The sequence below is a fragment of the Ruditapes philippinarum genome, unplaced genomic scaffold (assembly GCF_026571515.1).
Source record: "Ruditapes philippinarum isolate M1 unplaced genomic scaffold, ASM2657151v2 ctg2233_1_1_1_1, whole genome shotgun sequence".
Lineage (NCBI taxonomy): Eukaryota > Metazoa > Mollusca > Bivalvia > Venerida > Veneridae > Ruditapes > Ruditapes philippinarum.
In genome coordinates this window covers 134,362-146,879 of record NW_026856137.1, presented here as the reverse complement: position 1 = coordinate 146,879, position 12,518 = coordinate 134,362, and the positions used below count along the sequence as shown (strand labels likewise).

The window sequence follows — 12,518 nt, the reverse complement described above, 5'->3', positions numbered from 1 at the left end:
TATCATTCCCCTAATCCTTTTTGTTTCACCACGTCATAAATATTTTTGGCTAATCCTGATTTTATCTAATGATTTAATGTAACTCATTCTATTAAGTAACTTTCCCTCAAATGAAATGTATAACAGAAAACTAAAAGCAAAAATGTGTTTCATGCTTTTTTAATTTAAGATAAAAGTTGCAATTTTAAGCTGATACATACAATTTTAGTAAATTCTGCACGGTTAAATAATTTTAATAAATTAAACAAAATAAAACATAAAATAAGTTAATTACAAAACAAAAAGTATTACAAAAACAATGACATAAATGAAACTAAGAAAACATGTACAAATATTAAAGAACAAAACAATGTATGCACATTTCTATCAAAGTTTGCCTTAGTTAGCAAATAAAACAATGAAAATATTATAATTTTAAGAAAAGTTAAAAGATTCTGATGATAATGTTTCAAGCAATTTATGACAGATTTTCAGTACTTTAACTATATTTCTACAGCATTTCTAAAACATTTAGTGCCATTTTACATATTTTGACCTTCTCTGATAATTGTCAGTAATGTATAAATTACTGCCTTTTAGTTACTTCACAGAGTTATACTTTTAGATATCCATGAGAATTAGCACGAATTTTGAGGTGTGATGCTTTAAGATATGACCTTCTTTCAGCACCCCTCGTCTGTCCGGAGGATATGTAGCGTTTGTAGCGCCCAATAGCTTGTGTGACATCATTTTCACTGAAAAAAAAAGAAATTTATGAAACATGTAAAAATAACAAGCAAAAATGTTTTCATGGTTATCTTAACTTAATGAACAATTTTGCCAACTTTTTATAAGAGAGCTTTAACAAAAATTAAAAGTAAACATAAATACTGAACATTTAAAAAGCCGCTTTTAAACTCCAGTTTAGTACGGATTAAAGTATGTAATAGAATTAACAAAAATCTTACTTTCATATGTTTCTTTTTACATATTCACGTGTTTCCGTCCCTCCGACCTTTGAGAGCATGTCCAACACTTTAACTACCTGAAAAGAAAATTATATTCTAACTTATGTATATATTCTACGTTTGAAATAGAACAGTTACGCAAGTCTTAAATATTTCATAGTTTTAAATTAAAGATTTAATGCCGAAATGTCTGGAACCAAAACGTCTTGCGTTATTTGGGACCGGAACGTTTTGGGTTATTTGGGACCGAAACGTATTGGTCCGAAATGCTCGAAATCGTACAAATTCATTCTCAATTCTCAGATTTTAACTGACAAAAACATCACAGTTTAAGAAAAATATGAAAACTAAGCATTCTCTTTGGTAGTACGGAAAGGCATATTATAAACTCTTCACAAGCAGAGTTAAAACATGTCAATTTTAAAAATATTTATTATTAGACATTATCGCGAATTTGTGTGACATTTTACTTCAGCTGTTCAAATAATGATAATTAAATTTAAGAGTGCTTGCAATCATGCAATTATTTATCAAATACAAAGTAGAAATAAATCTAAATAAATTGAACTGACCTTTTTGTTCAAGAAAATCTATAATATTCACTTATCAATGCATCCCGATTCCTGACCGACAGCCAAAACGTAACGCCTACGAATTTGAATTTCCATCCACGTGACTTTAGATTCGAATTAAAGGTTAATTATGTTTTCTTTCCCTTTTCTGTCACTATGATTAAATGTTAAAGCACTATTAAAAACTCGTAATTTTGATACATATAATGTACCACAAATGATAATATTACAACGTTAAATGATTGGAACTTGTAAACAGATCTGTGGCTATAAATAGATTTCATAACAATAACACATGTAACTTGCGTATATACAGCGCCACCTATATGTTTTATTAGGTTGCAGCGCCGCGATCTTGGTCTGTATTTATATAAGAACACTTCATTTGTAATCCAAATAACATTTGAAAAAAAGTTTAAATGATTACAACAGCGAATAAGGATTATTTTTTGTTATTTTTTTTACCTACCGTCAGGACACCGACCATAACCTGACGTTAGTACGACGTCAAAAAGAAACGTCTATTAGACATCGGTATTTTAACGTCAGATTTACGTCGTATTTTGGTCGCCGACGTCGTGACCAAAATCTAACATTAATCCGACGTTATTTTAACGTCATGTGTTTGCTGGGATATGCCTTCGAATATATTTACTAAAAAAACAACAAAAAAAAACAACAAAAAAACTGATATGTATCACATGTATAGCCTGTCATCTGCTAGTCAAATATATTAGACGTTACAGGCTTGTTATTGTTTATGTCGGTCAAGCCTGACTTTGCTTTGCCCAGAAGCAAAAATATCTCAAAGCAACGTCATATTTACAGGACTAGTCATCTGCTAGTTCTGAAAATGTTTATCGATGTATTGTAACCTGGCTGCCACTTCCAAGACCGGCAGTGCTGGATAAAGGGGAAACAAAGTTTTTATTTTTTATCTTTCCCCACTGCTGGGTCAATGTGGTTTATACTTAATCATTAAGTTCATGTTTAATTGGCTCTTTGCAATGAGATGACACTTTGCCCTGTCAGTTTAATCAAGTTGCAAATAGCTATCATATTTACATGAATAAGTTTTAAATCAGGGCTATAGCTAAATTTGCCGAAAAAAATCTAAATATATAAAATAGTTATGATCAATCACTAATCACTCAGTCGATAGACGCATGCAACGCAAATATCATCACCAATCACCATCATCTTCAGTAATAGCCTCACTCTTCATAGAGCATAATCGCAATCAGTTTGAATTGAATAGGTGTATATATTCATCTAAATAAAATATCCAAAAACTGTGCAATGATAAAAGAAACAAGAGCATACTGTACATAAGATAAAATTAAGTAACTAATGACGCCTTACATATTCATTCAATCTGTTACAGCAAACGCTTTTACAACTCTGTATAAAATGCAAGCGCGATCTGATATTGACGAGAATACTCTTCACAAAAGAGAACCAGGAAATAAAAAAGTGATCTCCCCTATTTGTTTATAGTTATCATATGATTTGACATGAAAAATGTCATCAGAGAAGTTTGAAAATTTAGAAGATGATTTGTCTTCAGCTATAGATAAACTTCGCCCACATGTTGATAGTATTTCCAGTTATACAGGAGGTAAGATCTTACTGCATGGGCCATTCTTGTCACTATATCAATTTTTATTTTCAATTTAGAAATCTACATTAGAGATTATCTGATTCTACGGTGGCACAAAGGTGACAAGTGTGTGTTTTTATTTATCTCGTGTGCACTAGATTCTATGTCGTGGCCACAAGTTCAAGTTACACTGTCGTGGCCATGAGATAATTAAGTCATGAGCAGTAGATAAATAAGTTGTGGGATCGTGGGAACGAGATACAATGTCGTGGCCACGAGTTACTCAGTTGTAGGCACAAGATAATAAGTCGTGGGAACGAGATACTATGTCATGGCCTTGAGATACTATGTTGTGGTCACACGGTACTATGACTTGGCCAAGATCTTGCAAGAGTTACTAAGTTGTGGGCACGAGATAATTAAGTCAAGGAAATATTCTGGCCATGACTTAGTAACTCGTGGCCACAATATAGTTTTCCATGCGCAAAAGATAAATAAAAACACACACATGTCACTCAATTGTGCCATCGTTTGATTCAGTATCAATACTATCATATTTAGTTACAAAAGTATAGATTTAATTGATATTACTTGTTTTTTTGAAAAAAGAAGTAGAGGTATTGTTATAGTCGGGTCGGCGTTGCCGTTCCCGTCCGCAAACTTGTACGGGATCATATCTTTTTTAGTTCTTGGTGTATTGTCTTCATACTTAGCCACAACAACCCTTGGGACAAGAACTTTCAGTAGACCTCACTAACCATGACCTTTATTAATAAATGACCTTGACCTTCAAGGTCAAAAGTCCAAATTTTTCTTGTTCTTGCTATTATTGGCTGTAACTTTTTATTTTTTAATGCATTGTCTTCAAACTTGAACATTAGAATCTTCAAGGATAACCCTTTAAGATAAAAAGACAGACCTTGACTTACCTTGACTTTGAAGGTCAAATTATTGAAATTTTCATTTTGTTTGGCTATTTTTGGCTGTTACTTTGTTATTTTTTAATGGATTGTCTTCAATCTTAAACATTACAATCTTTAAGGATAGCCCTTTAAAATTACCAGACAGACCTTGACCTTCACTCATAAATGACCTTGACTTTGAAGGTCAAATTATTGAAATTTTCATTTTTTTCTTTGGCTATTATTGGCTGTAACTTTGTTATTTTTGAATGGATTGTCTTGAAACTTGAACATAATAATCTTCAAAGATAACTGTTAAAAATATACCGAAAGACCTTGACCTTCACTCATTAATGACATTGTCTTTGAAGGTCAAATTATTGAAATTTTCATTGTTTTGGCGGTAACTGACTGTAACTTTGCTATTATTGAAGGGATCAACTTCATATTATAACAGAACATTCTTAAGGACCAGACCTTGTTGTTTATCAAACCCAAATTTGCTTGGGCTCTTTAATGACCTTGACCTTGAAGGTTAAATTACTGAATTTTCTCAGATTTGTGCATTAAATGACCATAATTATATATTTATTGGTGTGTGTGTGTGTGTGTATATATATATATTTACAACAACAACAACAAGAATTGCATAATGTTTCTATTTATAGAATTGCGTAATTGTTTCTATTTATAGAAATTGCGTCATTGTTGCTATTTATAGAAATTGCGTCATTGTTTCTATTTTTAGAAATTGCGTCATGTTGCTATTTTTAGAAATTGCGTAATGTTGCTATTTTTAGAAATTGCGTAATGTTTCTATTCATATATATATACAAAATATATAAACAAAACTAATGTGACAAGACAGACCAACTAAATTTATAAAAAGGAAACGTTAAGATATGTTCAAACCTTTCTATGTTTGCGTTTAGAAAAAGTAAAAAGTCGAGCGTTGCCCCCGCCCGGCGGTGGCTCTTGTTTCATTCTTTGTAAATAGGATAAATCTTCAGTCCCTTAAAACATGTCTGTTCCATTCGGTGGACATAATTATTTATTGCACAAAAAAAAAAGCTGAAAGTAAACAGATAATTATGAAAACCGGCAAAACCTGTGCATTTGTTATTTTATATTTTTCGTTTTAAGGTGTCATTCAGTATTTCATGCATGATTTCCATTTTCAATTGTAACACCTCAACAATTATTCTTTAGTTGAAAAGTTGTGTCTTCGCAGACTTTCATTGAGTTACATTAAAAAAATATACACATGTAGTCAATAGCCGGGGAGCCAAAGCCCTTCGGCCCAGGCTCTGACATCCCGATATTTTTTATCAGTTATCATCTTGGAGGATTTTGGAAAAGTGAAAGAGGTTAAGTAAAGGTTTGGCAAACTAATTCTTTATATAGCAAATCAAAGTGAATAAAGAAAGTAATATTTTGATGATAAAACCACTTTATGTCTATGTCTGTATCAGCTAAATGTGATGCGTTTAATTTTGTGTCAAGTGCCACAAATGACTATATAATATATAGTGACAAAACCATTTACACACCTGTTCACAGAACAGGTACTTCACAGAAACCATTCTAATTCTTTTGCAATTATGAAAAAGTCGATAAAGAGACTAAGAAGTTATTTCGTCACAAGTAGAAGTGATTTAATGAGTTCATGACAACAGTATTTCAAAAACATTATGTTGTAAAATATCATTTTCATTTGTTTTCAGAGCAAAAGAAAAATGCCGTACGCCAAGCAGAGAAGAAACTTGAAGAGGCTAATTTCATTGTAAGTTTATTTATAAACTTTTAGTGTTAAAAATCATTTAAAAATGTGCGATCTTTATATAAGGAAATCTTATCATATCAGGATTTTTTGGCTTATATTATAGCTGATATTCAGTCATATTCCCAACTGAATATAGTGTATTATTTTCCCAATCCACAGGAAAAAATTCCCAATTGAAAGTAATAAAATAAAAATATTGAATAACAAGTTCAAAAATCTTTGAAAGTAAGAGCTTCCTCACTGTTATGGTGCTCAAATGTTTGAAGATGCCATCCTAGACAGTGATTCTTTACATTAATGTAATTACTGCAAAATTTAAATCATGCATTTTTTCCTAATTTTTATCAAAACATCGCTGAAATTCTCAATGCCTGCATACAAATGTTTCAGTGAAGCATACAGTATGGGATCTCCTATCACACTTGATATTTCTTATGGCACCATTAATTTGCTTATGTTTTACAGGTGTGTTGGTACTTGTCACAAACCCCAGCCTTTGGTGTGATTCTAAGTCTAATGATTTTGGTCACAGTCAGTCTCACTTAGGAAAGACAAATCTTTTTTTCCCCCTTTAGTCCATAATTTTAGCTTTGTCAAAAGCAAGCACTATTCATGATTTATTTGAAATGTTAACACATTAATACAGAATATAAGTTATGCTGTTGAAAGAAAGAAAAAATTTGAAAGAGAAAAAAAAACAAGAGAGAAGAAAAAATTCAAAACCTTTTTGTGACTATTTTTTATCCTAATTCTATCTTCATATATATGAGCCACGCCATGACAAAACCAACATAATGGGTTTGTGACCAGCAAGGATCCAGACCAGCCTGCGCATCCGCGCAGTCTGATCAGGATCCATGCTGTTCGCTTACAAACCCTAGAACAAGTAGAGAAACTGATAGCGACAGCATGGATCCTAATCAGACTGCGCGGATGTGCAGGCTGGTCTGGATCCATGCTGGTCGCAAATGCATTACGTTGGTTTTGTCATGACACGGCTCATATATATTTTGTACTAAAAAGTGCCTCATGTCAATATTAATCATTGGTCTGTTGACTGCAACAGATTCTTACCAGTTAATTTTTTTTGAAAATTTTTGTAAAACTGATTAATGATTTTGTCCAGATTGAAAAACGGCCAAGTCCAGTTATGATATTTAGCATGGAATATGTTAAAAAACCATGTTTACATACATGATTTTGAAATTTTAAGCTGATATACATTGTATATTAGTAGTATGAAAGATTACACTGATATTCTTTTTATAGATCCAGGAATTGGAAAATGAAGCAAAAGCTGCTCCAATCCAGTACAGAACACAGATGTTGAGTCGCCTTAGAACATACAGACGTAATCTTGACCAACTTTCAAAAGATGTGGTTTGTACAATATTACATACTATTTTGTAATGTAGATTATTTTGTGTAGCACTTCTTGATATATGATGATTGAAGATTTTTGAGAAAAAATACTTAACACACGAATACTGGTATGCATTGAAAAACTTAGGTTTATTGTTTGTTATGACATAAAGGAATGTATCAGTCATAAAGTACTGATATTAAATGTTTGAATGAAAACAGGATTAATTACTGGTCTAATCTACTAATATAGAACTAGGCAAGCTTTCATAATGCCATGCATGCAGTTAAATAATCTAAATTCACAATGGACATTTTCAAATAAAAAGCTGTTGTATTGACTAACACTGCATTTCAGTTCAGGGTGGTAAAAGATAATTAAGTGAATGAATAAATACATGAAGAATGTCAAATGGTTACCAAGATATATTTATCAACATCATTGATATGGCTCTCCATGTTTTATGTTTTTGTGAATATCATGTGGACTCTATTGATGATTTAAATAAAAAAATATTACACATGTTTATTGGAAGAGATGGCATAAAAGCATTTAGAGTATGGACATTTATAAATTCTTATTTGTTTTCCAGAAGCGAAAGAATGAATCAGGACTTTATCAAGCTGACAATTTTGGCTTTGACAGGGATGATGTAAGAAACTTTAAACTTTGTTACATATAATTTGCTTGAATGATGTCAACTATTTGAAGTTCCAAACTAGTCAATTTCACTTGTTCTCCCTCAAAGTCTCATATTATTTAATAGAAATATATAGAGTAAAATGAGTGTCTGCCTCTCAACCCAGGGATCATGGGTTCGAGCCCTACTCGGGCAACAACCATGGTAAGTTGCAAGAACTTGTTTGGAAATCAAGCTTAAATAAATATGGTATAAAATTGTTCAGGTGATCTAGGAGAAAAGTGTTCACAGACAGGTAATTTCATCAGTACAGCTGTGGAATGGTTTTTTTAGTATCCCAGGCTTAAGTTTCTTGTTGCCTTTGGTGAATGACAAAGCATTTACAGTGTAATCAAATGGTTTGATACAGAAACTTACACCAAAGATGATCCTCATAAATGAATTTGTGTTTGGTAATTTTTGAAAATGTTGAACTTTTAATGTGTTTAACAGCCTCTCAAATATTAAAATGATGTATTTAATGGTTAAAAAATAAAAACTAAGCAACAGCCTGAACTTTTGCATGTTAGAATTTATTTCTTGTCTGTATGATGTGTCACAGTCTTTTATCAATTAATGATTTAATAACGGTACATTGGGTTACCTGTCACTGAACTTTCTTATTTAAGTTTATAAAGAAGAATAATAGAACTAATACCAGTTCATTTGTGTTGTTACAGTTTTTGTAACGTAATCATTGCGAAATACTCATAGTTTGATATATACTTTATTGATATTCTCTAAACAGAGGCTAGAGGCATCACAGAGGAATAGGTTGTTACAGGGTCACCAAGCACTGAACAGAACCAGTGAGAGTATAGCACGATCTCATCAAATTGCAGCAGAGACGGAGGATATAGGTACAGAAACACTCGTAGAGCTAGGTAGACAGAGAGAGGTTCTGACACGTACGAAAGATAGGGTATGGCATATTGTATTCTTTGATTGTAGTTGTTTTTCTTCCATGGATTTTTCCACATTCTGAAAAAAGCTTTTTATTCATTATACAGTAGAACTTCGCTAAGTTGAAGTTGAAGGGACACTCATAAAAACTTTAACAAATTGGGACTTCAAGAATCGGTCTCAGTTTAATGACAAAATTCTAGCTGTTGACATTTACAAGTTAATTACAAAAGGCGTAACATAATGAAAGGGCAATAACTAAACAAGTTTATAGTTAATATTTCTGATGTGATTATCAGTATACATGTATATCTTAACTCTCAAAATCAAAGATATCACAATAATTAATGGAGTTTAACTTATTTATGGTGAAATATTCTTGAATTATTCTTTACAGACCACATAAAAACTGCAACACATTGAAAAAATCAACACATAAAAATTCCACTTTTAAGGAAGAAATTGGGACTTTTATTTTACTTTCACACACCAAGAAAATTGACTAATCAAAGTTTGACACATAGAAGTTCTACTGTTTATCATTTGCTAAGTATATGAAAAGATGTGGTCTATATTATTAAAGAAAGTATTGATAGTTTTCATTATTTGATTAAATCTGTAATTAGTGAAATATTGCAAGCAGTGAAATACATAAATGAGCTGTGTCACGACAAAACCAACATAATGGGTTTGCGACCAGCATGGATCCAGACCAGCCTGCGCATCCGCGCAGTCTAATCAGGATCCATGCTGTTCGCTTACCAACCCTACTCGAAGTAGAGAAACTGGAAGCGAGCAGCATGGATCCTGATCAGACTGCGCAGATGCGCATGCTGGTCTGGATCCATGCTGGTCGTAAACCCTTTATGTTGGTTTTGTCGTGACGCGGCTCAAATTTTTCTTACTCATTAATATACGGATGAATAGAATTATCATTCCTCATTTCAGTTGCATGACACTGATGCAAATTTAGGCAAGAGCAGAAAAATATTGAAAACAATGGCAATGAGGTATGTTTTAAGTGTACATGTATATATAAGAGAAATGTGTTACAGATTGCTTGTTTTTTGTTTGTTTTTAAAAATACTAATTATAGCCAGTATTGCATCATATTAAGTGATGGAAAATAGTGTCCTTTTTCCACTGAACGTTTGACCAAAATTAGCATTAAGGAGTTGTACCAAAGTTTGTTATTGTTGTAAGATGTCTGAGCTGGTTTCAGTCATCAAATTCATCAAGGAATCCACACCTCACATAAATTTCCAATTTTGATGTAAATATTGCTATAAATATGAAAAATAATTTTAAGAAATTTGAGGATTTTTAAGTTTGAGGATTATCACACTGTCTGTATTTGTACTAACAAAACAAATGAATGTAGGGGCATCTGTGTCTCCTCTTGACATTATCTAGTTTAATAGTGTAGGATTATACAATGATAATCATAATGATGACAGGGGTGTAAAGGTGACATGTCCCAGCATCAGTGCAAACTATAGAAAATTCATGTTTGAAATTAAAAAAAAAAACATGTTTTAAGGTTAAAAGGATATAGAGCTCAATCTCATAAAAAAATAACTTTATAGAAGTTATAACAGTAATTAGTTTTTTCCAGAATTCTATGGTTGATCAAATGAGTTGTTATATAAAATGTCTGTGTTATTTAAGACGCATGAATATAATATACGAGGGATATCCGGAAAGTTCATATACTTCGTCATTTTTTATTGTATAACACTACATATGTTGTACAAATTTTGTCAGCTAAAATATACATATCTAACGAAGACATTTATCAAAAATTACTGAACTGTGACTTACATTTGTATTTTAACAGTAATTGCATACAACATATATACCTCATCATGGAGCACTTTGACAACGTCAACGGCGTCAAATTAACTTAATGTTTACCCGCTTTTCAATTTCTTCCGATTTCAACAGCCATGATACCTGTCTGGCGTATACTAAATGCATGTTATGTTGCTTTTACTTTATAAATTTCATATTTAAAATCATTATTTAAAAACAAAAATGTCACTGGTTCTTATATTGTGTGTGAGATGTCTGTCTTTTTCAAAGGTTTGTGTAACGCAATATACGATATTTCGGCCATGCTACTTTTGGTCGTCTGGAGCAATTCTTATACCATATACTGTCATCGCCACTTCTTAATCTTGTTGGATATTTAAACACAAGTTGCCTTAAACATATTTTGGTTGGTTTTGTTTTTAAAGTAAAGATTAAAATCTCAGTTGGTGCCATATTAGCGTTGCTATGAGGTTAAATATCATTAAGTTGCTCCGTCCGTGAATTTGACGTCATTTTTGCAACACAAAATTTATGCACCTTCATTGCCTATAACAGTTGTTAACAAGCTGTTTATTTGCGTATGACGTCATACTTTTCACTAAATATCATGTAATAGTATCTCGTGATGTCACAAGATTAAAACGAGAGTTTGCGTTAAAATTACAATTTTTAGCAACTTATTATTCGAGTAGCTATCGTCATGAAATCAAAGTGCTCCGTGATTCGTTGATCATGTTGCCATGGTGATCGGCGCCTTGCGAATATTTCTTTTATCATGTTTTTTTAATTTAGAAATATAAAGCAGATACATACTTGAGCAAAATATTCAGTCATCATATTGATATGACTGCTTATAATAATTCTATAGTCTTGTCTACGAACTTTCCGGACAGCCCTTGTATAACCAAAAGAATATGCAGAAAAAGATATGTTTAATCCTGCTTTTTTAAGTAGCATTTTGTACACATGCCATTCCCTCTAATGAATTGTTTCTTCTTTTTTTTACAGGATGATGACCAACAAGATGATATTAATTGTGATAATTATATTAGAACTTGGAATATTAGGTGGTGTTGTTTACTGGAAATTCTTCTCTTAATGCTAAATGTGATATGGAACATAAACTGTATGTTAGATTGACAGGGTTTGATGCAGATAATTACAACACAGGAAATTGCTATTATTAACTATATGGTTTTATTTTTCATTGTACATTGTGTACTTATGAGAAAAAAACAACAACATACAAACAAGAAATTTACCAGAACAGCTTTGTACATGGTTTTTTTTCTTCTCTTTTTTTTTTTAATAAAAATTTAAAAAGATTGATAAATTGAAAACTGATATGTAGTTGTTAAAATTCAGAAAGAATAACTTATGATAGGTTGTGTTATAGATGTGCTAACTTTTGTGCAAACAATGACGTAAGACTGTTGTTAATTACATCATATTGATGAACAAGTCGTACAATATTAATATTTTGGTCTTTATAATTAAGCTAAATGTTAAACATGTTTGTAACAGAACAATGGGCATTTGCAATATTTCTCTTTCTGTTTTTCTTTATGCTATATTTTAAGCAAGTGTGAGAATGCGTTTGATGTTATCTTTGTATATATGTGGGTGTGTATGAGTATGTTTGTGTGGAAGTGATCAATTTATAGCTTTTATTTTGCAAATCTTGATTTAACGACATACCTTTGAAAGTAATGAGCTTCTTAGCATTAATGCAGTCAGATCTTAATTTTTTCTGTTGATTAGGTTCCTAACTTTTAACGAGTCATCTCCAGCTCAATAAGTTGGTCCTATAGCCAGTCCAGTTTCAAAACATCAATTCCTTTAACCCTTTATGTGATACTGAAATCAAAATTGCTTAGCCTTTGCTACTAGTATAGAGCTAGGCCAGCATGCACATCCATGCAGTCTGACTATGCTCTATTCTATTGGCTGACTAAAT

General features: G+C 31.8%; 1 protein-coding gene and 1 long non-coding RNA gene across 2 annotated transcripts; one reads left to right on the top strand and one right to left on the bottom strand.

Annotated features, from left to right (window-relative positions):
* Positions 1–163: 163 nt before the first annotated feature.
* LOC132745523 (uncharacterized) lies at positions 164–2,156 on the bottom strand. The gene is made up of 3 exons (XR_009627847.1): positions 1,520–2,156; positions 948–1,024; positions 164–734 (listed from the first exon to the last, which is right to left on the bottom strand). It is a non-coding gene; the product is annotated as an uncharacterized LOC132745523 (long non-coding RNA).
* Positions 2,157–2,954: 798 nt separating this feature from the next.
* LOC132745530 (vesicle transport through interaction with t-SNAREs homolog 1B-like) lies at positions 2,955–11,768 on the top strand. The gene is made up of 7 exons (XM_060734480.1): positions 2,955–3,137; positions 5,746–5,804; positions 7,074–7,184; positions 7,760–7,819; positions 8,595–8,768; positions 9,698–9,759; positions 11,570–11,768. Exons 1-7 carry the CDS (start codon positions 3,041–3,043, stop codon positions 11,658–11,660), a joined length of 654 nt encoding a protein of 217 aa, XP_060590463.1. The 5' UTR covers positions 2,955–3,040; the 3' UTR covers positions 11,661–11,768.
* Positions 11,769–12,518: the final 750 nt, after the last annotated feature.

Bases quoted from the DNA above. Each gene is read 5' to 3' on its own strand.
- LOC132745530 (XM_060734480.1), top strand. From the start codon at position 3,041: ATGTCATCAGAGAAGTTTGAAAATTTAGAAGATGATTTGTCTTCAGCT. The intron at 7,185-7,759 runs GTTTGTACAATA...TTTGTTTTCCAG, and splicing joins ACCAACTTTCAAAAGATGTG to AAGCGAAAGAATGAATCAGG. The intron at 9,760-11,569 runs GTATGTTTTAAG...TTTTTTTTACAG, and splicing joins TTGAAAACAATGGCAATGAG to GATGATGACCAACAAGATGA.